At 45.9% G+C, this 27439-nt stretch overlaps 1 protein-coding gene across 1 annotated transcript in view; it reads right to left on the bottom strand.

Annotated features, from left to right (window-relative positions):
- csmd1a (CUB and Sushi multiple domains 1a) overlaps window positions 1-27439 on the bottom strand; it is a 717376-nt gene that overhangs the window by 398529 nt on the left and 291408 nt on the right. Inside the window, exon 2 of the mRNA XM_085997430.1 lies at window positions 6246-6462. Within this exon, the coding sequence (XP_085853556.1) occupies window positions 6246-6462 (217 nt within the window). The remainder of the gene's footprint in view (window positions 1-6245; window positions 6463-27439) is intronic.

Below are 27439 nucleotides of genomic sequence, written 5' to 3'. Positions count from 1 at the left end.
GAATCCGTCTTCTGTTCATCCGAACTGTTCTCTGTCACCTTGTGTACTTTTTTGTACTTCTCCTGCGGTGACTTTTTGCTGCTAGTCTTCTTTCCTGACCGGCATACTCTCGCTATGTGACCAAGTTTGCCACATTGCCTGCATTCTTTATCTTTGAACCAGCACTGGTTCTGGTCATGCGTTGTCCTTCCGCAACGATAGCACTTTACTGCACCCAATGCCATTTCATTGGTGCTGAATTCCAATGGCCTTTGCTGCATTTCTGCAGTGCCTCGTGCTGCTGCCTCGTGCTGCTGCCTCGTGCGATGCTGCAATGCTGAAAGCTTTGTCCAGCGTAAGATCTTTTTCCTCTAGCAGTCGCTTCTGGGTTCCTTCCCTTAGTAGCCCACACACAAACTTATCTCTCAGAGCATCTGCTAGTCCTGTACCGAACTGACAGTACTTTGATAACTTGCGCAGTTCGATTAAGAATTCAGCGTTGCTTTCCTCTTTAAGTTGAATTCTTTTGTAAAATTTAAATCGTTCCACTATCAGCAGCGGTGTGGGGTTTAAATGCTCTTGCAGGATAGTAACAATATCCGTGAAACTCTTTCCTACCGGTTTATCTGGTGTTACAAGGTGCCTTAATAACCCGTACGTCTTCGCACCCATCGAGTTTAATAGGGTTAGTGCTTTCTTATCCACCGGTACCTCATTCGCTGTACAGTAAACTTCAACGCGTTCCACATAAGTGGCCCAATCTTCCACATCGCTATCAAAAGCAGTGATGTTACCCGTTTTTGGCATCCTTGTTGAGTTTCCTTTATTTTATTTTATTTTTCAAAATGGCGGCTTCCCGCGCTTGGCGGCTTTTCCCGCGCTTGTCTTCTTCCCCCGCCGACTAAAAATGGCGATTACCGCGCTGTTGCCGTTCTCGCCTCCCAGCGGTCCTTTATTTCCCCCGACGCTGCTGCTCTTGTTCCCCGCCACTCCCGCGGTCCTCGTGGACATCAACGCTTTTCTGGCTGCTGCGCGTCTCTGCCCCGATTGCAGTCCGGCCCCTGACACCGGCTGCGGTCGTGTTCTCCGCCCTTTTCTTCGTTTTCCCTCCCCTTCTCCCACTGACAACTCGGCCGACTTCCCCTCCGTGCCGCTCGATCGGGCTTACCCGCCGCTGTCGTAGAAGGGATGATCACTGCCTGTTGCTGATGGTGGACTTCGTGGCCAGCAAACCAACCCGGGCTCCCGATGGCCTCCCGTGCGATGCAGTGCTCAGCAGGATGTTGAGGGCGGATGCCCCTTTTCGACGCCCGTTCTGAGGACGAAGCTTCCTTGGATGCAAAACTGCCGCTAGGTACGATCAGACTCGTCACCACTGTTGAGTCTGTGCTTTCAAATGTAGTTATGCTGAATAACTGGACACAGACTACAGAATACTTAAACAGGTCTTTAGTAACTGAGGGTTAGGGCTGAACTGAAATACACTTTGCTCCACAGGGTTTATATACCGGTGTGGTCACCACCGGTACTACAATGTACAGGAGCCATCAGAAAGTAGTCCATCACCTTAAGGTATCCTCTTAAGGTGGTACAGGTTACATACACTACAGGTGGGCCCTATGCATTTTCACTGTGGACTGGCCCAGGATCATAAGTGTCCGGACCTCGGGAGCCCTCAGGTAAGAGCATAGATTTTTTTCCGATAGGAGGTATCCGCACGCAGGAAGCCTCCCATCGGTAATTACGGGCCATTATATCCAGTCAGCAGATTCTGCTTCTCGGGTACATCTCTCTGTAAGGGCAGAATACATAAAAGGTGCAGCTTCCGAATGTCGAATTCAAGCTCTACTGGCAGGAGCTGCGGTTACACTGTTTACTGAGAAGATGGTTCTATAAAAATCCAACCCGAATTGGAACAAATGATCAAAGATTCCGTGAACCTCAAGTGCATGTGTGTGCTGGGAGCACTGATATCTCACTGGCCAGATTGAAATACTGGGGAACGTCAAGTTTTGAGGCACAGGTGGATATTTTTGCAAAGCTTTCCCTTAAAAGACTAAATAAGCAGGATGGAGTCCACAACAAGGACACATTAAACTGATTGTGCAAAGTGCTTGTTCCACACTTTCTCTCATGTTATTTGATTCAAAGAATGATGGACCATTCCATGCTTCTTGAACAAATCACTACCACATTGTTCAATGATCGGCTGCTCTGAGTGCAGTAAATTCCATTAGAGTAATGGAATTCACACTTTCAGCAAATGACTTTAAGTTTACAGTGATTTCTCTCGGCATTAAGTACATTTACAACCATCATATTTGTGTTATTTTTGTTCAGCTCTCACCTCTTTTTTTTAGGCACTGCTAATAGGTTTGCTGAACTCACTCCTGCTCCTTCTTATTACACAATTGAGCTCACTGCTTTCAACCTCGTTGTCAGGGGTTGCACACAGCCTCCACACAGTAGACATTTTCCACAATAATGCTGTGCTTAATTGTGTGTATGTACTTTGGTTTTTAATTATTATAATTATACTGAGGGTGCAGGCAAGCCTCTTCTTTTGTAATGGAATCATCATGCATATATTTTTTTTATGGCAACTTCTCAACTTTCTGCTACTCACATACAATCGCTTCACATTTTCATTTCCTACAATTATGTTCCAGGATTTTTGACCATTTGGAAAAGAGTTACACTTAAATGTCAGGGCTTTTTAAAACAAAACATATGCACGCAAGTTTATTAAAAAGAGCTGAAAGATGGTTAAAATGCTCATAAGCTAAGCATCGAAGTTGTCTCCCCCAGAGGCAGAAAATAATACGGCTGTCTCAGTCATGGACGAACGTCTCACTCTCATGATGTTAGGAAATCCCTGATCCCAGGCGGTCAACCAGGGATGTCTGGCACAGGCCTTGCCCACTGGTTGTGAACACAGTAAGATAAAAAAAAAAGGGGACAGAAACACATACAGTACAAAGTCAGGTTTTTAAACGGAAAGCTACCAAAACTTTTGCCCTGACTCCGATGGAATGCAGGAGAGTAGTTGGAAGTTATTTTGTTTAAAGTCAATCAAGATGACCACTTGATGAAGGGATGCATCGAATGTTCGTAATTTTGTATTATCACACAAAGACAGTTGCACTGATTGAATCAAGTGAGTCCGATCATAATTGTTACTCTGTATGCTCACTTGCTGTCTGTGAAATAAAAGCAGTTTAACAATGCATATCCTACCAAGTGTGGTCTTGCCCTACCAAGTGTATTTGAGTCTGCCTTCAAAAAGTTTGAAGAGGTGAACATGAGAAAGACACTGGATCCAGTCCATTTCACAAGAGGATCTTATTGTTATACACCTGGATTACACTACCGTATAGCTAGACATTGGACAATACAGATGCCCACCTAAACATGTGTTTAGACTGTTTATTGGAGTGACCCGCATTACTGTACCTGAGAGAATAACTAAGGCAAGGTCTGACTTTGTAACAGCTGCTGCATCTGCTTCTACTTCTAAAACACCTTCTACAAAAAGGAATTTGTCAACGGCAACATTAGAAGAATATGGGCCAGCAACTATCATGAAAGTGGAACATCATATTGCTCATGGTCCTGCTGGGTTCTCCCTTCCTCGCGCTGATGCTTTTCTTCCTAATTTGAAGCCATGATTGGCTCATGGTTGATCTTTGCCTTCTTATATGCCTGATTGAACATAGGAACAGGAGTAGGCCAGTCATCCCCTCGAGCATGTTCCGCCATTCAATCAGATCATAGCCAGTCTGTGCCGCAACTTCATTTACACTCTTTAGCTCCATATCCCTTACCCAAACAAGAATCTATCTTGATTGATATGATCTTAACACTTCATACCTCTTTCTAACATTTAAAAGTCCGTGAAATGCTTTAACTATCTATTTGTGAAAGTACTGTAGTTAACTTAGTTGAACTCTTCACCTGTACCTATTGTGCCCTCCCCTCCGTTTGTTCAGCTCATTAAAGGGTATTCGTCCGCTGTGGGGGGGGGGGGGGGGGTCCCATTCAATACGCAGACCTATCTTTTTCTTTCAGGCATTAGCTGGCATGTTGTGCATTTCCAGCTTTTGTTTTACATTAAGTTGTTCCTTATGTTTTTTCCGAGATCACCAGTTTTTCCAAGACCACCAGCATCAGTTCAGCAATATCCCTAATCCAACCATATTCCAATTAATCACAGATAAAGATGTCTACAGCAAACGTCAGCTGTGCTTCTGACTTCAGCTTTTTTTCTTCCAACAGCCACGTAATTAAATATGAAAAACGACCACTGGTACGCCAGGGAGGGACAATATAAATTATTTGCAAAGGGATAGCAGTAATGTCATTAAAATAGGGGAATTCTGCAATTGGCCCTTTTAACATTAGTCAAAGTCATAATTGTTAGTATATTGTTGTACCTATCATTAGAAGGTCAATACAGACAGATGTTCTTTCTATAAAGGTTTTGTTGTAATTCCTCGTAGAAACATTGTTCCGTGATAAACCCCCGAGCAGAATATAAAACATTGTTTCCTTCCAGTGTGCATCATTTACAAATTATTCCGTTGCCAACATTTTACTGACCACATTACACAAACTGGACCAATGGCAGAACATATTCCTTTCTCAGGAGGGAATCTATCATTGCTGCTACTGTCAATACTACTAAAACGAATATACTACAGTGCCCCTTATAACCAGATTTATCCTCCATCAGTTCCCGGATTTCTAATTTAAAGACTGTGGTTGCTGATCAAAAATCTTCAGTTGTAACACTGTTTGTGAAACAGCTGTCATATGACGATTCTGGCTTTAACACTGTTTACAGTTATATTTTGTTGTTACACAAAAATGGAGATTTTCGCTTTATCTGCCAAGAAGCCCACAAAGTAAACTACAAATACAACTAATGAGATATAAAGCGGGCATTACGATCAATTGTTTTAAGGGATTAAACACACAGCACCATGGAATGGCAAGACTTGGATTGGAGCCTACAATTCCCCACACAGTTCATGTCTGAGCGTTACTGTGTCGTGATATGGGGAGACCAGCACGTCCCACCGAGAAAACCAGAGAATCAGTTGCCTCAAGCTACTCTGTGTGTGACCAAGTGTTTGGCACTCGAGTGACATTGGCTGAGGCTTCAGAACAAACCTTCAGCCTGTCCTCTTGGCCAGGGAAGAGATGGCACATTGGGCTAGAAATTCAGTAGGCTTTGCGCCCAGTTTTCGCCCAAAGAGGGCTTTTGCGCTACTTGCTGAGCTTTTGTCGATATTCAGCGCTGCGGTAATGGCGGCGTTAGCCAGTAGCGCTGCGCTGCCACCGATGACATCATCGGTGTGCGCAGTGCCCCGCTACCGCCCCGCTACCGGCCCGACCGCCATATTGAGTTGCGGCCGCCTCTTCCGCAGCGGCCGCAAACAGCGATCAGAAAACGGGGCCGTACTGTAGCGTTAGTGGGGCGAGTTAAGGCGGATGTGCGGCCGGCCGCTTTTTCGGCGGCCGCCTGCCCGCACCTCCTTCCCCGGCCTCCTCCACCCCCCCCTCGCGGCATTGCCGGCCGTTTTCCGGGAGCCCGACACTTCTCCGTGGTGCCGGGCTCATTTGCCGGCACTAGCGAGCGGCGATCTCGCTGTTGCAGACACCTCCCCCTTAAGAGAGGGAGGAAGGCCTGCAGTACCGCAGCCTGCCGCTCCGCAGCGGGTGGCGCTGCGGCACCTAGCGCGCCGATATTCAGTTTCAGCACCCCAAGCGGGGGCACCGAAACCCTTGAATAGCGGCTGGCTTCGACGTGGGGCGCTGAAACTGAATTTCCGGCGAGCGCAAGTGGCTCCGCACGCAGCGGTAACTTCTGGGCGCAAGCGAGCTGGCGGGCCCAAACTGAATTTCTAGGCCAAGGAGACTACAGGAGAAGGAAATGGTGAGAAGAGCAACATTGCCCAAAAATGAGAAAAGCTTCATTAAAAATAAAGTAACGTTTAGGCGTAATGCAACATAATAGAAACTTCAACAGCAATATTAAGCATTTGTTCAATCCTTTATACAGTTTAAGTTTTGAAAACTGAAATTATTTTGCTTTAAAGTTAGAACGGGTTGATGTCTAATTACTTGCAACAACCAGGAGTTGTGCATGAGCTCACACAAAGTGCTAAAGATCACATCTATCACCGAACTGTTTAAATGCTGAGGAGCATCAACTGTAGGAGCAGCTGTCAGTCGGCTTATTTCATAAACAGATGGCACCTTACCTCATTTTCAAATTGCCCTGCTGCGGTTGACCATCGTAAATGGATAAAATATCAAAGTCTTCTTCTAAAGCGAAGATCTGGAATACTAGCTGTATCCTGTTCCGTTCTCCGGTAATGATAATCCAGGTGCAGTTCGCATAATTCGGGTAGCCATAAGGAAATCCAGGGCTTTCTATTGTGCCATTTGGCCCTTGTACTAATCCACCACAGGTCTGATCTGAAATGAAAACAACAATTTGCTGTTAAATATAACATTACACAAAGCACTTTTATTAACAGGCTTTGCACTTAAAACATCTCGGGGGGAAAATGCAGTTGTTTGCACCTCCCGTTAGTGCCTTAAGAGGGCGTTAATGGGGCGCAAAGCAACTAACGCCCGGGCGCGGCGATATTTGCGCCGCTCGCGAAATTAACTAGACATTTCGCGGCGGCGCTAAACACTACCGCCATGATCTTCTGCGCCAGCAGATCATGACGTTAGTTGAGTGTGCAATGCCCCGGTAGCGCCCGGGACCGGATATTGAGTGGCGCCCCCTGCCTTACCGCCTGCCGCTAGCAACGACAGGTTGAGGGGAGCGTTTTGCAGTCAGAAAGGGACTGGGGGAGCGCTATTTAAAGGCGACCGCTTCCTGCCTTTTTTTGATGGTGACATTTTTGCACCATGCATTCTGAGAGAGAGAGAGAGAGAGAGACTTCTGGAGAGATTCAACGCTGTGTAAAGGAGTTTTGGGTACTGAGCAGCACTTTGCAGGTTTATTTTGATTTGCCCTTCCTTGCTTCACCAGCACTCTGAGGTAGCGCCTCGCTGCTCGGCCTTTGCGCCTTAAGACAGGTGTGAAGCGCTTGATTTAGCGCTCCAATCACCTCAAGGGGCGATAGAAGCCAAGTTTGCCGTCGGAGGCGACAATGAGCGCCAGGCGCTAAACTTTGCGCACGGCTGATAATGGCGCCCCAAATGGGGCGATACTGAATTTTTCCCCTGTATTGTTTAAAGACAGTCAACTTTCTCATTTACATTGAGATGACAGTCACTAATGGAAAGTAAACTTTACCAAAGCAATGTCACAATTGGTCTGCTACCTGATTATTCAAGTTTGCTTCACCCAACCAGGACAGGCTTATTTTGTGCTGATACAAAACTAGGTTGAGCACCTGAATTTGGCACTGTGATGCTCTGCTTCCCGAGGACTCCCTCTTTATTCAGCTGATCACAGATACAATTTCTTACATGACAGAAAATGCTGGAAACACTCAGCAGGCCAGGCAGCATCCGTGGAGAGAGAAACAGAGTTACCGTTTCAGGTCTGGGACCCTTCATCAGAACTGGAAAAAGCTGGAGCTGTAACAGATATTAAGCATTTTCTGTTCAAACCCCTGCTCCCAATTTTCATGCTGCATGATTTTGCCATCCCCATTTGCAACATTCTATCTTTCCTGCCTCTTACCTCAGCACAGTATATTCCTTCAATTCCTCCCTCCCCTCCCTCTCCCTGTCTCTGCACCTGCTTAATATCTGTTACATCTCCGGCTTTTTCCAGTTCTGATGAAGGGTCCCAGACCTGAAACGTGAACTCTGTTTCTCTTTCCACGGATGCTGCCTGGCCTGCTGAGTATTTCCAGCATTTTCTGTTGTTGTTTCAGATTAACAGCATCCGCAGTATTTTGCTATTGTATCATTTCTTACAGTTCAGTAAATGGGACATATTGTTCATTCCAAATATACTCCTTTTCAAAAAGCAAGCGAGTGACTAATGATGGAAAGGCACTTCAGACATTTGGTTAAGATCTAGTGAAGCATTTCAAAGTTATTGAGTAGCTTGTGGCGGAGCCACTAAAGGACTCAGATCGTTTGTATATAATTCCCTTTAACAACATGCTAGCTACAGCCTGAGTCTGTATCTTTATTTATACTGTTTACTTGTACAGAGCGTGATTACTTTAACAGCGCGGGTAAACGCGATGACGTCACGCCGTACATCACATGATCCCCCACTGGCGGGAAGAACGTGATGACGTCATGACGTCAACCATGGGACCAACCAGCAGTCCTCGTGGAGCCTCCGAACTGAATAGACCGACACTCGATGTTCTCCTGCAGTTACTTGTTTAAACCTGTTAGTTTCCATTAAACTTCATTTTGTTTAAGCGCCTGAGTGGACCTCACTCTTTGGATAGGAACTAGACATTCCTACAAGCTCATCGTACAGCTGGAATGTCTGTAGGTTTTGACCTAGTCAAAGTTTGAAAGGAAGTTTTTGGCTCAGTGGAGAAAGGGTGCAACAATGTGGCACCGTAAAATAGCACAAGGTCCTTTCGGCTCCAGAACGTGGAGAACACTGGGGATGACAGGTGTAGGAAATACAAATACTCACACTGATGTAGTAGGGAGTGCCTGGGGCCAATTTCCACTCAGGAAAATCGCTGTTAACGGGGCAGTGAAGGCCTAAAAATAGGATGGGTAACCTTACTGCCCCGTTAACCCCGACTATCGGCCCACTGCGACTTTCACAGGGGCCCACCACTGAGGGGCCAAATTGCCCAACTGAAACAAGCAGCAGGCCTCTTTCCAATGAAAATCGGGGTCCTAATGACATAGTTTGAACCCTGATTGCCATTTCAAAGGACAGGTGGGCGGAGCTTGTGATGTGCATGTTCTGCCCAAGTGTAATGGTGTTCCGATCAGGAAACCACAGAATACACCTCCTGGTTTCACAAAATGACTGCGGGCTGCTGCCTTGGCTCTGCTTCTGCCCCTCTCCGAGGATCTACCTGCCGAAGAGAGACGAGCTGCAACAGGATGCCCGCTTGGTGTCCGCAGCTCATTTGTCACATTCAAATGAGGCCATGGCCTCATAAATTGCGGCCACCTCTTCGCCACCAGAATGGCCGGCTCCACCAGTTGGCCACCGGTCAACCCCCTTAGACACTAAGGCTAAGACACATTGTTAAGGCCGGTGTCAATGGAAAGGCCCAGTTGACTGTGCTGTGCCTGGCTTGGGAATGATTGGTGTCCATACTGAGTGCTTAAAACAAACAAATGTTCCATTCCCCAGCACTGATATCGGTTACATTGATGTGCCAAGTCACGAATGTGGCACATTGTCTTTCATGGACACATGAACAGATAATATGGATGGTGGCAATCTAGTGTTAAAGACCTCACTGTCTAAAGTGCAGAAAGTAATGGAGTTTGGTTAAAGTAACTGAGCTAAAAACTATAAAGTGGCTTTCAAAAGGAAATTGGATAAGTACCTGAAGGAAAAAAAATTGCAGGCTGGGAGAAAGGGCGAGGGAGTGGGACTAGCTGAAGTGCTCTTGCAGAGAGCTGGCACGGGCTCGATGGGCCAAATGGCCTCCTTCTGTGCTGTAAGCATTCTATGATTCTATGGTACAGAGAAAGAGCAGGGGATTGTCATCAGACTGCATGACCTCACTGAGGAGGACGGTAGCGCAGTGGTAATGTCACTGGGCTAGTAATCCAGAGGCCTGAATGTAATGATCTAGATACGTGAGTTCAAATCCCACCATGGCAGCTGGGGAATTTAAATTGAGTTAATTAAACCATCTGGTTCACAAATGCCCTTTAGAGAAGGAAATCTGCCGTCCTTACCTGGTCTGGCCGATATGTGACTCCAGACCAACAGCAATGTGGTTGACTCTTAACTGCCCTCTGAAATGGCCTAGCAAGTCACTCAGTTGTAACTAACTGCTACGAAACACAATAATAAGAATGAAACCGGACGGACCACCCGGCATCGGCTGCAGATACAGCAACGGCACACCCAGCCCAGTCGACCCTGTAAATTCCTCCTCACCAACATCTGGGGACTTGTGCCAAAATTGGGAGAGCTGTCCCACAGACTAGTCAAGCAACAGCCTGACATAGTCATACTCACAGAATCATACCTTTCAGCCAATGTCCCAGACTCCTCCATCACCATCCCTGGGTATGTCCTGTCCCACCGGCAGGAAAGACCCACCAGGGGTAGTGGTATACAGTCGGGAAGGAGTGGCCCTGGGAGTCTTCAATATTGACTCCGGACCCCATGAAGTCTCATGGTTTCAGGTCAAGCATGGGCAAGGAAACCTCCTGCTGATTACCACCTACCGCCCTCCCTCAGCTGATGAATCAGTACTCCTCCATGTTGAACAACACTTGGAAGAAGCACTGAGAGCAGCAAGGGCACAGAATGAACTCTGGGTGGGGGACTTCAATGTCCATCACCAAGAGTGGCTCGGTAGCACCACTACTGGCCGAGTCCTGAAGGACATGACTGCAAGTCTGGGCCTGCAACAGGTGGTGAGTGAACCAACATGAGGAAAAAAACCTACTTGACCTCATCCTCACCAATCTACCTGTCGCAGGTGCATCAGTCCATGACAGCATTGGCAGCAGTGACCACCGCACAGTCATAGAGGAGACGAAGTCCTGTCTTCACACTGAGAACACCCTCCATCGTGTTGTCTGGCACTACCACCGTGCTAAATGGGATAGATCTAGTAGCTCAAAACTGGGCATCCATGAGGCTGTGTGGGCCATCAGCAGCAGCATAATTGTATTCCACCACAATCTGTAACCTCATGGCCTGGCATATCCCTCACTCTACCATTACCACCAACCCTGGTTCAACAAGGAGTGTAGAAGAGCATGCCAGGAGCAGCACCAGGCATACCTAAAAATGAGGTGCCAACCTGGGGAAGCTGCAACACAGGACTACATGCATGCTAAAAAGCAGAAGCAGCATGCTATAGACAGGGCTAAGCGATCCCACATTCAACGGATCAGATCAAAGCTCTGCAGTCCTGCCACATCCAGTCGTGAATGGTGGTGGACCATTAAACAACTAACGGGAGGGGGAGGCTCCATGAATATCCCCATTCTCAATGATAGTGGAGCCCAGCACGTGAGTGCAAAAGACAAGGCTGGAGCGTTTGCAACCAACTTCAGCCAGAAGTGCCAAATGGATGATCCATATCAGCCTACTCCCGAGGTCCCCACCATCACAGAAGCCAGTCTTCAGCCAATTCGATTCACTCCACATGATATCAAGAAATGGCTGAGCGCACTGGATACAGCAAAGGTTATCGGATTCCCTTTTGAAAGTTACCATTGAATCTGTGTATACACCTGTAGGGACATTGGAAATGCCGGTTTCAGGCATACCAAGCGCATGCGCTGTAAACCAGCATTTCCGATCTGTCAAGAATGCTCTTGACAAATCGGACGCCTGCCCTGGAGAAGGGCCTCTGCGGGGGGAGAGTTCGGCTTTCTGGAGACCCTCTGCCCGCAGAAAACCCTTAGAAATCTTATGCCTGGTAAAAGCAGGCGTAAGGCCTGCTTTTACCAGGATAAGAGTTGAAAAAAAGTTTTGAAAAACATTTTCACTCATTTATAGTTTAAATTTTAAAATACTTTAAAAAAAGTTGTTTATTTTTAGCCCCGTAAAAAACTTTAATTATTTTTTTCAAAATTTTAAATTTTTGTTTAAAATATTTAATTTATTGTAATTGCAACTAATTTTAAAAATGTGATTTAAAAAAAATGAATTTAATGTTTTAAAATGTTTTTGGGATGATCTCCATTAATATATTTGACAGGTCTATCTGTCAAGTGTATGAAGGGAGATTCCCTTCTCCTATTGGCTCCCCATGGCCCACGTGATCCCAGGGATGTTTGCGCCCCTGGGATACGTGGGCCCTGCGCACTTGGAGTTGGAGAGGCCCAGCATCGGAACTATACGCACCTCGGGAGCCCTCAGGTAAGTGCGTAGATTTTTTCCAGATCGGAGGCTTCCGCACGCGGCAAGCCTCTGATCAGAAAATACGGCCCATTGCCTCTCCTCATTCTTCCTACCAAAATCACTTCACACTTCTCTTCATTAATTTCCATCTGCCATGTGCTTGCCCATTTCACCAGTCTTTCTATATCCTCCTGAAGTCTGTTACTATCCTCTGCACTCTTTACTACATTTCTGAGTTTTCTGTCATCTGCAAACTTGAAATTATGCCCTGTATACCCAAGTCCAAGTCATTACTATATGTCAAAAAGACCAGTGGTCCCAACACCGATCCCTGAGGGACACCACTGTATACTTCCCTCCAGTCTGAAAAACAATCGTTTAACACTACTCTCTTCTTTCTGTCTCTTAGCCAATTTTGTATCCACGACGCCACTGCCCCATAAATCCCACGGGCTTCAAATTTGCTAACAAGTCTATTATGTGGTACTTTATCAAATGCCTTTTGAAAGTTGATTATACAACACCAACCACACTACTGTCATCCAACATAATTTAACATAATTTGCTTTTCACAAATCCGTGCTGGTTTTCATTTATTAATCCATATTTTTACAAGTGGCATTTAATTTTGTCCCAAATTAACGTCTCTAAAAGCTTCCAATCACTGACGTTAGGTTCATTGGCTTGTTTATCCCTCTCCCCTTCTTTGAACAGGAGTGTAACATTTGCAATCCTCCAGTCCTCTGGCACCACTCCCATATCTAAGGAGGATTGGCAGATTGCAGCCAGAGCCTCTGCAATTTTCACCCTTACTCCCATCCGGACCGGGTGATTTTTCTACTTTGAGCACTGCCAACCTTTTAAGTGCCTCCTTATCTATTTTTATCCTATCCAATTTCTCTACTACCTCCTCCTTTACTGTGGCATTGGCAGCATCCTCTTCTTTAGTGAAGATAGAAGCAAAGTACTCATTTATTACCTCGGCCATGCCCTCTGCCCCCACAAGATGGTCTCCTTTTTGGTCCCTAATCAGCCCCACCCTTCCTTTGACTACCCTTTTACTATTTATATGCTTATAAAAGACTGTTGGCTTCCCTTTTATGTTAGCTGCTAATCTATTCTCATATACTGTCTCTTTGCCCCTCTTATTCCCTTTTTCCGTTCTCTCCTGTACTTTTTATATTCAGCTTGGTTCTCTACTGAATTATGAACCGACATTTATCATAAGCTTCCTTTTTCTCTTTCATCTTAATCTCCATATCCTTAGTCATCCAGGGGACTCTAGCTCTGGATGCCCTTCCTTTCCCCCTCGTGAGAATGTGTCTACACTGTACACGAACTATCTTCTCTTTGAAGGCCTCCCATTGCTCATTTACTGTTTTACCTGCCAGTCTTTTTTGCAAGGAGGTTGTAGTAAGGAAGTCTTGCTACAATTGTACAGGGCCTTGGTGAGACCACACCTGGAGTACTGTGCACAGTTTTGGTCTCCTTATCTAAGGAAGGATATACTTGCCTTGGAGGCGGTGCAACGAAGGTTCACTAGATTGATTCCTGGGATGAGAGGGCTGTCCTATGATGAGAGATTGTGTTGAATGGGCCTATACTCTCTGGAGTTTAGAAGAATTAGAGGTGATCTCATTGAAACATACAAGATTCTGAAGGGGATTGACAAGGTAGATGCTGAGAGATTGTTTCCCCTGGCTGGAGTGTCTCGAACTAAGGGGCATCATCTCAGGATAAGGGGTAAGCCATTTAAGACTGAGATGAGGAGGAATTTCTTCACTCACGAGGGCTGTGAATCTTTGGAATTCTCTGCCCCAGAGGGCTGTGGAGGCTCAGTCATTGAGTATATTCAAGGCTGAGATCGATAGATTTTTGGACTCTAGGGGAATCAAGGGATATGGGGATCGGGCGGGAAAGTGGAGTTGAGGTCGATGATCAGCCATGATCTTATTGAATGGCGGAGCAGGCTCAAGGGGCCATATGGCCTACTCCTGCTCTTATTTCTTATGTTCTTATGTCTTTGATTCCAATCTACCTGGGCCAGATCCCTTCTCAATGTATTGAAATTAGCCCTGCTCCAGTTGAATATTTTCACATTTGATTTTTCCTTGTTTTTTTCCATAACTACTCTGAATCTAATGAAATTGTGATCACTGTTTCCCGAATGCTCTCCCACTGGAACATACTCCACTTGCCCCACTTCATTCCCCAGAACCAGATCCAGCACTGCTTCCTTCCTTGTTAGGATGGAAACACACTGATCAAGAAAGTTCCCTTGTACATATTTCAGGAATTCCTCCCCCTCTTTGCCCTTTACACTGTTATTTTCCCAGTCTGTATTAGGATAATTGAAATCCCCCTTTATCACTACTCTAAAGTTCTTGCATTTTTCTGCAATTTGCCTGCAAATTTGCTCCTCGATTTCCTTCTCACTATTTGGTGGCCTATAGTATACACTCAGCAGCGTAATAGCTCCTCTATTGTTCCTCAATTCTAACCAAATGTGTTGTGTCTTTGAACTCTCAAGTACATTACTCTAGACATTATCCCTTTCGAGTGCTGTAACAGTATCTTTGATCAATACTGCCACCCCCTCCTTTTTTTCCTTCCCTATCATTCTTGAGTACATTGTAACCAGGAATATTAAGTTCCCATTCCTCCCCCTTGTTTGAGCCAGGCTTCCATTATTGCCACTATATCATAATCCCAAGTGTCTACTTGTGCCAGCTGCTCACCAACCTTATTTACCATGCTCCGAGCATTTATACACATGAACTCTAAACCCATCTTAGTCTGCCTCACATTTCCTCCCTCTCTGATCCCTCCAATTTCGGACCGACTCTTTATTCTCTCCCAGTCCTCTATGCACCTTGTATCTCCACAGCAGTAGTTAACCTCCCTGCAAGGACATTGATCCCAGCCCTGTTGGCATGCAACCCGTCCATCTAGTACAAGTCCCTCGTGTCCCAGAACTGGTCCCATGCCCCAGAAGTCTGAAGGCCTCTGTCCTGCACCATTTCTCTAGCCGTGCGTTAACCTATTTATTTTACTGCTCCTATACTCACAAGCACATGGCACTGGGTGCAATCCAGAGATTACTACCTTTGAGGTCCTGCTCTTTAACTTCCTCCGTAGCTCCTGAATCTTTGTCTGTAGGACTTCAACTCTTTTCCTACTGGCGTCATTGGTTCCAACATGGATGACGACTTCTAACTCTTCCCCTTCCTCTCGCAAAATGTTCTGCACCCATTCAGTGATGTCCTTTACCTTGGCACCAGGGAGGAAACACACCATGCGAGACTCACATCGGTGGTTGTAGAAACACCTGTCTATCCCCCTGACTATTGAATCACCTATGACCACTGCATTTCTACGCTTTGCTGTGCCCCCCGTGCAGTCATTTGCCCCACAGTACCGTGTATGTGCTCTGGACTGTACTCCCCCGAGGTGTCATCACCCTCACCAGTATTCAGCACTGGAAACCGGTTTGAGAGTGCCACACTCCCAGGGGATTCCTGTACTGCCTGCCTCTTCTTACCCTGCCGGATGGCCACCCACTTACTATCCTCCGGGACTCTCTGTAGCTGCGCGTGCTCCAGGAAATTCTCAGCCTCCCATATGCCCTGCAGTGACTCCAGCTGTTCCTCAAGCTCATAAACCCTGAGCTTGAGTTTGAGCAACTGGAGGCACTTCCTGCACATGTGGTTATCCGGGACACATGAAGCGTCCTGGAATTCCCACATGGCACAGGAATTGTAGGCAACGGGTCTCAGCTGTCCCATCATTTTGCTTAAAAGTCTATCTACTTACGTTACTTCTGTACCAAATTTCTCTGGTTCAATGATAGCATAAGTCTTCCTGTTCCATTTATAGCAGACTTGGAAAGGAGATTATTTCTCAGAGTAACAACTTGAAATCAACATGTTTATACGTGTTCAACATGTAGATCAGTTTTTCTACTGAAAAGAAGCCAGAAATGTAAGAAGTCCATCTACCTCACCCAAGCCACATTAAAAACAAAACATAATGCAACATAATGGAAACTTCAAACAGCTATCATCAATATTAAGAACATTATGCAGTTTAAGTTTTGAAAAGTGAATCTGTTGAGTTTTAAAATTGCAATAGCTTGGCATCTAATTAGCTGCAATAACCAAGAATGTTGTTTTTGTTGAACATTAGCTCACATAAGGCTTTGTGAATCACATCTATCACCTGACTCAGTTCATTCTGCACTCAGAATTTCTCTTTTCCTCCTTGTTGCTAAGCCATTACCCCCCACACTCTCTGCTCCAACGCATTCTGCTGCAATCATTTTCTCTTCCTTTAAGCTTTACATCGAAGCTCTAAATTAAATTATGTAGAACTCAATTAGAAAAGCTTTTGTTTTTGTTATACAAGTTCAAACTATATATTAAAACTGTCAATTAGAAACCATGGAATGAAAGCATTAGTTCAACACATTGCATTGTATCATTTTTTTCTGAAGCCAAGATCTATTATGCTGAACTTGAGATTACCCATTAGCAAAACAGTTGCGATATGTTGGCTTCCTCTCCATGTGTTGCATCAGCTACCTTTACAAAACTTTGTACCAGGCACTTTGTACAGTGCTGCAAAAATTGCATAGGCACAAGATTACCCTGATACAAACATCAGCTCTGTAACACAAAGGGCTGGATTTTATGAATGGAGAACTGTTGGAGGCGGGACTGCTGCTTGCCGGTTTTTAGTCCCGCCTCCAGCGATGTCTGGCCAACCCACGCTATTTTCCATTGATTGGCCTTGTTAAGCCCGCCCTGCGGGCTTAGCCGGCCAATTAATGGAAAGCTGGTGACAGATGGCGTCAGCGAATGACGTTTCATCTGTCGAGATTTTTTGACAGATGAATTGTCAGCACTTGACAGCTCTGTGAAGTTGTCAAACACTGACAATCTGTCTTCTAAGGTGAGACCTTGGACACAGGCTCACTTAGAAATCTCTCCTGAGCAGAAAGCAGAAGGCTGCTGCATCTGAGAATGCAGCGGCCATTCTGCATTCTCTGCCGTCGAGATGAGGCAGCTCCGCAGCCTAAAGGGTTGAAGCCTGGAGGAAGAAGCAAATGTAAGTAAACTTCTTAGAACCTCACACACTTACCTCTCCACACTTGCACCCATCACTCACCTCCACAGCGGACATTTTGGCCCGCAGACCCACTGCTCGCCTCTGGTGAGGTTCGGAGCCGTCGGGAAGCCCACACTTTAGGGCTCAAAATAGGGAAAAGCCAAAAAACTGCCTGTTAACTACCTGTTAACAGGCAGTTAATTGGCACTAATCCCCTTCCCGCCTCAAGGAGACGGGTCCCTGCGCAAGTCGGGGACCCGCCTCCTGGGAAGATTGGAGGGTTGGGAGCGGGATGGATACCCGCTCCCAGATTCTGCCATTTTCCCGGCAGTCCCGCCTCCCCAGGGCTGGGAAAAATCCCCCCAAAGATGCTGTGTCATGCTGTATAAATGGTAGCGCATCATCAAAATGTCTTCTTTTCACTGCCAATGCCTGCTGCGTTGTGGTTTTCATCGATCAACATGCTGGCATTTACAACATTCTGCATAGTATGAACTGCGACCTTCTCCCCCATTACAAATCTTTCAATTGTTGTTTCTTCAACTGTTACAGTTTTACACTTAATTCTGTAGGTAATTATTCCTACCTAGAAATGACACCCAAATTAACTGACGATATCACACTCCAACTTCACAAGCATACTTCCAGCACCTGTATTATGTGCACAGCACCGTATTTAAAATTCATAATTCTCTTTAACCCCACTCCTACTTAATAAGTTACATAAGTGCCTTTAACTAAGTAAAATGCCCCAAGGCGCTTCATAGGAGCAATTATCAAACAAAATTTGACACCAAGCCATATAAGAAGATGTTAGGACAGGTGACCAAAAGCTTGATGAAAAAGGTAAGTATTAAGGAGTGTCTTAAAGGAGGAAAGAGAGGTAGAGATTGGAGAGGTTTAGGGAGTGAACTCCAGAGTTTAGGGCCAAGGCAACTGAAGGCACAGACGCCAATGTTGGAGCGATTAAAATCGGTGATGTGCAATTGGCCAGAATTGGAGGAGCGTAGAGATCTGTGTGTTGTAGGCCTGGAGGAGGTTACATAGATAGGGAGGGCTTTTAAAACAAGGATGAGAATTTTAAAATTAAGGCGTTGCTGGACCGGAAGCCAATGTAAGGTCAGTGATCACAGGGGTGATGGGTGAACGGGACTTGGTGTGCGTCAGGATATGGGCAGTAGAGTTCTGAATGAGCTCAAGTTTACAGAGGCTGCAAGGTGGGAGGTGTAGTGTATGTACCCGTCTACCTTTAAGAGAACTATTGTATGTAACCGTCCACCTTTAAGAGAACTACTTTAGGTGTTGCACTACTTTGTTGGCTTCTGTATACTGTAATACCGACGGTGACCACACCGGTATATAAGTGCTGTGTCAGGATTTATTGGGCAGATTCGCCCTGACCTTCGAATAGTAAAGTCCTGTTTTAAGTTACTCTGGTAGTCTGTGTATTAATTAACTAAACAACCCACAGACTTTACAGGAGGCCAGCCAGCAGAGCATTGGAATCATCAAGCCTAGAGGTAACAGAGGCCTGGATAAGCATTTCAGCAGCAGATGAGCTGAGGCAGGGTCAGAGACGTTACAGAAGTGGAAATAGGTGGTCTTCGTGATGGAGAGGATAGGGGGTCGGAAGCTCAGCTCAGATTGGTTCAGCCTCAACCAGTGGCCAGGGAGAGGGACGGAGTCGGTGGCTGTGGAAAGGAGTTTGGAACTGAAGACAATGGCTTTGGTCTTCCAAATGTTTAATTGGAGGAAATTTCTGCTCATCCGACACTGGATTTTGGACAAGCAGCGTGACAAATCAGAGACAATGGGAGGGACAGGGGTTCGAGAGAGGTGGTGGTGAGATACAGCTGGGTGTCATCAGCATACATGTGGAAACCAGACATTGTGTTTTCAGATGATGTCGCCGAGGGCCAGAAATAATTTTCAACAATTTATTTGGGTAAGTAGCTTTCTGATGAGGAGCAGAAGGCAGATTTGAGAAAAAGGCATTCAATTTATCTGGCTTGCTCAGTTATTTAGGTCTGTGCATGGAACCCACTGAGTCGATTTTCCTCCTCCTCCTTTGCACTAAGCTAATATACCTCGGCTAATGAATCAGGAATTTGTTTTCTTTTTGAAAAGTTCAACTGACTCACACTCAATTGCAGAATTGCTCACATTCAGGGGCTTTGGGTGCCATGGCTCCAGTTTGGCAGGGGTGGAAGAAGTATGGTCTTATTGATCATGCCATTCAAGCTTTTGATGCGGAATGATGTAGTAGTGAAAAGAGTTACGGCCAGACTGCTTAGCAAAGAGGAAGCCAGAGCTTGCCAAGAAAGTACAGGTATTGTCAATCCAGCACAGTCAGCTGCAGAGTTGGCTGGTGCACAACCCTAGCCTTTGCCCACCTGAACAGGTCAGGAGACCAGCATGATTTCGGGCAGTGGACTCATGGAGTTGTCAGTGAGTACAGCAAAGATATGCAGAGTGGTGGAAAATCATGACCCAAATGATTATTACATAGAAATTACAGCACAGAAATAAGAATATCATCCCAACTGCTCTAAGCCAGTGTTTATGCTCCAAACGAACCTCCTCCCATCCTACTTCATCTAACCCTATCAGCATATGCTTCTATATCTGTGCTATTCGCCTCAGCTGCTTCGTGTGGTAGCAAGTTCCACATTCTCACCACTCTCCAGAGTAAATAAGTTTCTCCAGAGTTGCTTATTTGACTTATAGAGGACTATCTTATATTGAGGGAACCTAGTTTTGGGCTCCCCTACAAGTGGAAACATCTTCTCTACGTCTACCTTATCAAACCCATTCACAGCCTTATTAAAGACCTCTATTAGGTCGCCCCTCAGCCTTCTCCTTACTAGAGGAAAGAGCCCCAGCTTAAAGATTCGACTGTCCCAGGAGACTGGTTTAGATGAAGTCAAGTGACTGTCAGAGGTATAGCTAGCTGACCCCAGCCAAGGCGGGAGAGCAAACTCATTCCTCCACTTTATCCAGGGAGCATGTTCTCAGCCACCCAGAGCTCCCCAATGTGGCCAGCAAATGGTTCCATGCCACATCTTCTTCAGAATGAGCTAGCATCAGGTATGTTTACATGTTTCATGAGGGGAGGTGGGGGAAAAGAGGGAAGGCAGGAAGATCGAGTGGGTCATATGATAGACACCTCGGCTGGGGGCAGAGCAAACCTTTTATTGGGTGCAGGTGCTTCAGCAAGGTGGCAGCCCGTGGCTAGGCCTGTCACCTAGCAATGGTTATGAGCCAGAAGTAGCAGTGCACAGTGGTTTGGCCAAATGTGATGGCTGCTAGGCCCCACTGACGTACTATGCATGCAACCATGGCTGGAGCAAGGTATCAGAGGTGCCAGGCAAAGGAGCGACATGGCTGTCAGGTAGATTTCCACACAGCCTATGGAATTGTGAGACCTGGGGGAATTGTCAGCTATGGCTGTGTGCTTAATAAAGTGAGCATAACCCTCACAAGCAAGATGTTGGGCTCACATGCAAGTAACGTTTTTAACAAAGTGGAAGTGGAAGTGGAAGTGTTGTAACAAAATTATGGCCTAGAAATTCAGTATAGCCATGTTTGGGGCGCTACAGTCGGGCGGCCGCTAAAGTTTGCGCCCGGTGCAAGTTCGCGCCACCTTCGCCGATATTCAGTCGCATCGCCCCAAGAGGTTGCTGCTGCGCTAAAACAGGCGATGCACGACTATCATTAGGCGCTAAGCTGGCGGCCCGGGGCGATCCCCCCGAGGGCGGGCGCAGCGCAGGTGCGGCGAGTTGCTGATTGACGGCAGACACTCTAGTGCCGGTGAGCTCTTAAAGGGGGAGGGTGGATTTGTTTGACTGCCACTCTCTCACGGCGTCTCTGAGCCCTTTGAATGCAATGGAGAAGGCCAACGTTTGCACCCATTGCAGCCCCCATTATATGTTTCCAATCAATGATATGGCTCTGAAGTTAAAGACAAGTGCAAAGCTGTGGCCTGAAGCCACAAGTACCTGTGCGAGTGTTGAGCCAAACCAGAAAGCTCTCTACATTTGTCTCTCTGCAAAGATCCGTCTCTCACAAAGAAGAAGTTTTGCAAAATGGCTGTCTTTTCTACTGCAGGAGGAGTGCCCTTTAATTTGTGCCCCCCGCGCCCGGCAGCGACTGGGAACCGTTCCCCTCTACCAGTCTCTAGGGGCGCCAGGCGCACAATAGACCGGCGCCACTGAATTTCCGGTTTGGGGCGCACAAAGGGCGTTGCACGATGAAATGACGTCAGGATCTGCGTGCGCAGCTGAGCGCGCGCAAAGGCTTTGCGCCGCCGCTAAATCTTTACTGAAGTTGGGGAGAGGCGCAGATCGCGCTGCGCCCGGCCGCTAGCCGCCTAGCGCCCAACATCTCCTCCTCCTAAGGCGCTAGCGGCTGGCGCAAACAACTGAATTTCTAGGCCTATATGTTTTATCTGCATTGAATTCACACGAATAGGCGTAGTCTACAGGCCACCTAATAGTGGAAGGGAGATGGAGGAAAAAATATGCAGACAAATTAGGGAAATTAGTAAAAAACATAGAATAATAATCATGGGGGATTTCAACTACCCCGATATTAATTGGACAGAAGAGGTAGGTAACGGGGATAAGGAAATGGAGTTCCTACACTGTGTACAGGACTCCTTTCTAACCCAATATGTAAAAAGCCCAACAAGGGAGGATTTGCTATTGGATCTAGTAATGGGGAATGAACCAGAGCAGATAAGAGAAGTAAAAGAAGGGGAACATATAGGCAATAATGACCATAATATGCTTTAAGCTGATAATTGAGAAGGACATAAGTATGACGAAAACCAGGTTAATAGATGATTTTGAGGGGCTGAGAATAGAACTGGGGGGGAAAAGGGCAACCATATTAGTAAACAACGATGTAGAACAGCAATGGGAAACATTTAAAACGGTGTTCAACAGAGTGCAGGAAAAATATATTCCACTAAAAGGAAAGAACAAACTAAACAATAATGAGACTCCATGGATGAATAAAGCCATAAGGGAACAATTGAGGGTAAGGAAAGAGGCATACATTAAGTACATAGACAGCAGGGGAGTGCATGATAAGGGAGAATGTGAAAAGATTAGGATAGAAGTCAAATAAACAATTAGGGAGGCAAAGAGGAACTATGAAATTAAATTATCAAGGAACATAAAACAAAATAGTAAAATATGTTATCAGGACATCAATAAAAAAAGGAAGGTTGGGATGGGAATAGGGCCATTAAGGGATAGATATGATAATACCACAGGTAATGATAGAGAGATGGCAGAAATATTAAATAATTATTTTGCTTCAGTATTTAGCAGGGAGATAGAACAGGTGGACATGACATTGGATGATGAGATTAGTAATTAGATAAGTGCATTTAAAATAAAAAAGGGAATATATTAAATAAACTAATCAAACTCAAAGAGGATAAAACCCCTGGTCTAGAAAGATTGCATCCATGCATTTTAAAAGAATCTAGGGAAGAGATAGCAGAGGCATTACTATGCATATTTAATAATTCATTAAAAAAAGGTGTAGTGCCAGAGGATTGGCAGATAGCTAACGTAATACCGATATTTAAGAAGGGGGATAGAACATGTCCAGGGAACTATAGACCAGTCAGCTTAACATCGGTGGTAGGAAAAATAATGGAATCCCTACTAAAGGAGAAAATAGGAGAACATCTAGAAACCAAAAATATAATAATGAATAGTCAGCAATGATTTCAAAAGGGAAAGTCTTGCTTGACCAACCTTACTGAATTTTTTGAAGAGGTAACAGAGAGAGTAGACAAGGGTAATGCAGTAGATGTAATTTATCTGGATTTTCAAAAGGCCTTCGATACGGTACCCCATAATAGACTGATGAACAAGGTCAGAGAATGTGGAGTCAGGGGACAAGTAGCTTCAGGACAGAAAACAGAGAGTATGTGTAAAGGGTAGCTATTCATAGTGGCAGAAGGTGGGTAGTGGTGTTCCACAAGGATCAGTGCTGGGACCACTGTTGTTCACAATTTATGTTAACGGTTTAGACTTTGGAATCAAAAATACAAATTCTAAATTTGCGGATGATACCAAATTGGGGGGGGATCGTCAATTATGAGGAGGACTGCAACAAATTATAGGAGGACATTAATAAACTTGCAGAATGGGCATATAATTGGCAAATGAAGTTCAACACAGATAAATGTAAGGTATTACATTTTGGTAGGAAGAATAGGGAGGTCACTTATCACTTGGAGGGTGCGAGTCTAGGTGGGGTAGAGGAACAAAGGGATCTTGGAGTAGAAATACACAAATCACTAAAAGTTGCGAGGCCATAAAAAAAGCAAACCAAGCACTAGGGTTTATTTCCAGAGGTATAGAATTGAAAAGTAGGGAAGCTATGCTAAACCTGCATCAAACCTTGGTTAGACCACACTTAAGTATTGCATACAGTTCTGGTCACCATATTATAAAAAGGACATAGAGGCACTGGAGAGGGTGCAGAGAAGATTTACAAGGACGATATCAGAAATGCGAGGGTATACATATCAGGAAAGGATGAACAGGCTGGGTCTCTTTTCTCTTGAAAAAAGAAGGCTGAGGGGTGACCTAATAGAGGTCTTTAAAATTATGAAAGGTTTTGATAGAATGGATACAGAGAGAATGTTTCCAGTTGTGGGGAAGAGCATAACTAGAGGCCATCAATATAAGATAGTCACCAAGAAATCCAATAGGGAATTCAGAAGAAACTTCTTTACCCAGAGAGTGGTGAGAATGGGGAACTCGCTACCACAGGGAGTGGTTGATGCAAATAGTATAGATGCATTTAAGGGGAGGCTAGACAATCAAATCAAATCAACTTATATTGTCATTGTTAGTGCACAAGTGCAGTACAACGAAATGTAGGCTTGCGGCTCCCGAGAGTGTACATTTAGATTAAGACATTTAAACATTCAACATATATTTGGCTTGTAGTACATTAACATAAACATAACCATAATAAAGTGCATTGGCAGATGTGCAGGCTTTAGAGTTTATTTGTGGAGTTCAGTAGGATGACAGCCCTGGGAAAGAAACTGTTCCTAAATCTGGTCGTACAGGTGCGAATGCATCTGTAGCGTCTCCCAGATGGCAGGAGGGCGAACAGACTGTGGCTGGGGTGGGTAGAGTCTTTGATGATGGACCGTGACCGCCGTAAACAGCGTTTCTGGTATATGTGCTCTATGGTCGGTAGCCGGGTGCCGGTAATGCGTTGGGCAGTTTTGACTACCCGCTGCAGGGCTTTCCGGTCATAGTAGCTACAGCTGCCATACCATATTGTGATACAGTTCGTCAGGATGCTCTCTATTGTGCAGCGGTAAAAGTTAGAGAGGATCAGGGGTGACAGGTTACATCCCTTCAGCCTCCTTAGGAAATATAGGCGCTGCTGGGCCTTCTTCACCGGAGAGGAGGTATTGAGGGACCAGGAGAGGTCTTCCGTGATGTGGACTCCGAGGAACTTAAAGCTGTCCACCCTTTCCACCACAGCCCCATTGATGTGGATGGGGGTGTGACTTCCGCCTTTAGACTTCCTGAAGTCCACAATGATTTCTTTGGTTTTCTTGATGTTAAGGGCCAGGTTGTAATCGGCGCACCACTTCACGAGATGCTGGACCTCCTCCCTGTAGGCTGACTCATCGTTGTTGGTGATCTGGCCTACTACCGTGGTATCATCCGCAAACTTGATGATGGTGTTGGAACCATGAACAGCCACACAGTTGTGGGTGAAGAGGGAGTAGAGGAGGGGGCTCAGCACACATCCTTGTGGGGCCCCCGTGTTCAGGGTCGGGGGGGGAGGTGTGGTTACCTAATTTGACAGACTGGGGTCTGTTTGTTAGGAAGTCCAGGGTCCAGTTGCAGAGGGAAGTGTTCAGGCCAAGAGTTTGGAGTTTGGTGGCCAGCTTGTTGGGGACGATAGTGTTGAATGCTGAGCTGTAGTCTATGAGCAGCATTCTGATGTAGGTCTCTTTACCATCTAAGTGATTCAGTGCCGATTGTAGAGCAGTTGTGATTGCATCCTCCGTTGATCTGTTTGCACGATAGGCAAACTGGTGTTGGTCAAGAGAGGCGGGAACACTGGCTTTGATGTGAGCCAGGACCAGTCTCTCGAAACACTTCATTATGATGGGTGTGAGTGCGACAGGTCGATAGTCGTTCAGGCACGTCACAGCCGTTTGTTTTGGCACAGGAATAATGGTAGCGGTCTTGAAGCATGTAGGGACTACTGCCTGGGCCAATGACAGATTGAAGATGATGGTGAAGACATCAGCCAGCTGATCAGCACATTCCTTGAGTACCCGTCCAGGGATGCTATCCGGTCCAGCAGCCTTTCGTGTGTTCACTCCGCGTAGAACGCCCCTTACGTCGGAGGTCGACAGAGTGAGCACCTGGTCTTCCGGGGGTGGCAAGGCTTTGGTAGCCGGCTCCCTGTTGTCCCTGTCGAAGCGAGCGTAGAAGTTGTTAAGTTCCTCTGGAAGGGAGGCATCGCTAACCGGGGGGCTGGTGTTTTTGCCCTTGTAGTCAGTGATGGACTGGATGCCTTGCCACATGCGCCGGGGGTCCGAGTTATTGTGGAAATAAGAACATAAGAACATAAGAAATAGGAGCAGGAGTAGGCCAATCGGCCCCTCGAGCCTGCTCCACCATTCAATAAGATCATGGCTGATCTGATCCTAACCTCAAATCTTCTATCACTCTGCATCCACCCGAACCCATGTGATCTCCCGGGAGAGGCGAAAAACCAGATAAAGACCCAATGGCCAATTTGGGAGAAAAAAATCTGGGAAATTCCTCTCCGACCCATCTAGGCGATCGAAATTCTTCCAGGAGATCACTCTGTCCCTATATTTTCTACAGTACTTACCTTCTGTAAAGGCGATCTCCACCCCAGCCAGGAACAGGAATAAAACCATCTCCTGAAATCTAACAGAATTAGAACACAGTAGGAGCAGAACAAGGCTACACGGCCCCTGGGCCCGCTCCACTACCCACAGGGCCATGACCATTCCGAACCCAGACTCATGTCCAATTTCCTGCCCGCTCCCCGTAACCCTTTATTCCCTTTACTTCTAGGAAACTATCTATTTCTGTTTTAAATTTATTTAATGATGTAGCTTCCACAGCTTTCTGGGGCAGCAAATTCCACAAACCTACCACCCTCTGAGTGAAGAAGTTTCTCCTCATCTCAGTTTTGAATGAGCAGCCCCTTATTTTAAGATTATGCCCCCTAGTTCTAGTTTCACCCATCATTGGGAACATCCTCACCGCATCCACCCGATCAAGCCCCTTCACAATCTTATATGTTTCAATAAGATCGCCTCTCATTCTTCTGAACTCCAATGAGTAGAGTCCTCTATCCGCAGTGTCTGTTTCCTTTTGGCAGTCCTGATACCCTTTTTTAGGTTGGTCCTAGCTGCACTGTAAGCCGCCGCGTCGCCAGATTTAAATGCTGCGTCGCGTGCTTTCAACAGCGAGCGGACCTCTCCGTTCATCCAGGGTTTCTGGTTGGGGTATGTCCTGATATTTTTATGGGTCGTGACGACCTCGACGCAGCTGTTAATGTAGAATCGCACTGTGGATGCGTATTCCTCGATGTCATTATGGGCAAACATGCCCCAATCAGTGCGTTCGAAGCAATCCTGAAGCTCCGAGACTGCCCCCTCTGGCCATACTTTCACTGATCTCACTGATGTTCTCACTCTTTTGATGAGCGGTTTGTATGCCGGGGCTAGAAACAGGGAGAGGTGGTCAGACTTCCCAAGGTGGGGGCAGGGAATGGCCTTATAAGCGTCTACAATGCTCGTGTAGACTTGATCCAGTGATGAGGGAAAAGGGAATAGAGGATTATGCTGATAGATTTAGATGAGGAAAGACGGGAGGAGGCTCGTGTGGAGTATAAACACCAGCATGGAAAGGTTGGGCTGAATGGCCTGTTTCTGTGCCGTATATCCTATGTAATCCTATATAATTTTAACTGGTGTAGTCTTATGACGGAGAACAGCACACACAGGGTTAATGATGGATTTTGGTAAGTGGGAATCTGCAAGGCACAGAAAATACATATTATAGCAGGTGAAGGCTAATTACTATGCATCAAAGTAGGGGCCTTTGTGAAACAAGTCTTATATGTTTATTCAGGGTGAGTGCAGAGGTATTTAGTTCCAGTTATCACAGGTCGATCAAGTTTGAGGCAAACAGACTAGCCATTGACAAAGATTATTGATCTATTTAACACTGATAAGAAAAAGCAGCCTTTTCTTTCAGTAGAATCTCAAAGGTCGTCCCATGCAATCTTGACACAGATCCA

Source organism: Somniosus microcephalus, chromosome 9 (assembly GCF_052327205.1).
Source record: "Somniosus microcephalus isolate GS21.2 chromosome 9, FLI_Smic_1.0, whole genome shotgun sequence".
NCBI lineage: Eukaryota > Metazoa > Chordata > Chondrichthyes > Squaliformes > Somniosidae > Somniosus > Somniosus microcephalus.
This window is presented reverse-complemented; position numbering and strand designations above follow the sequence as displayed.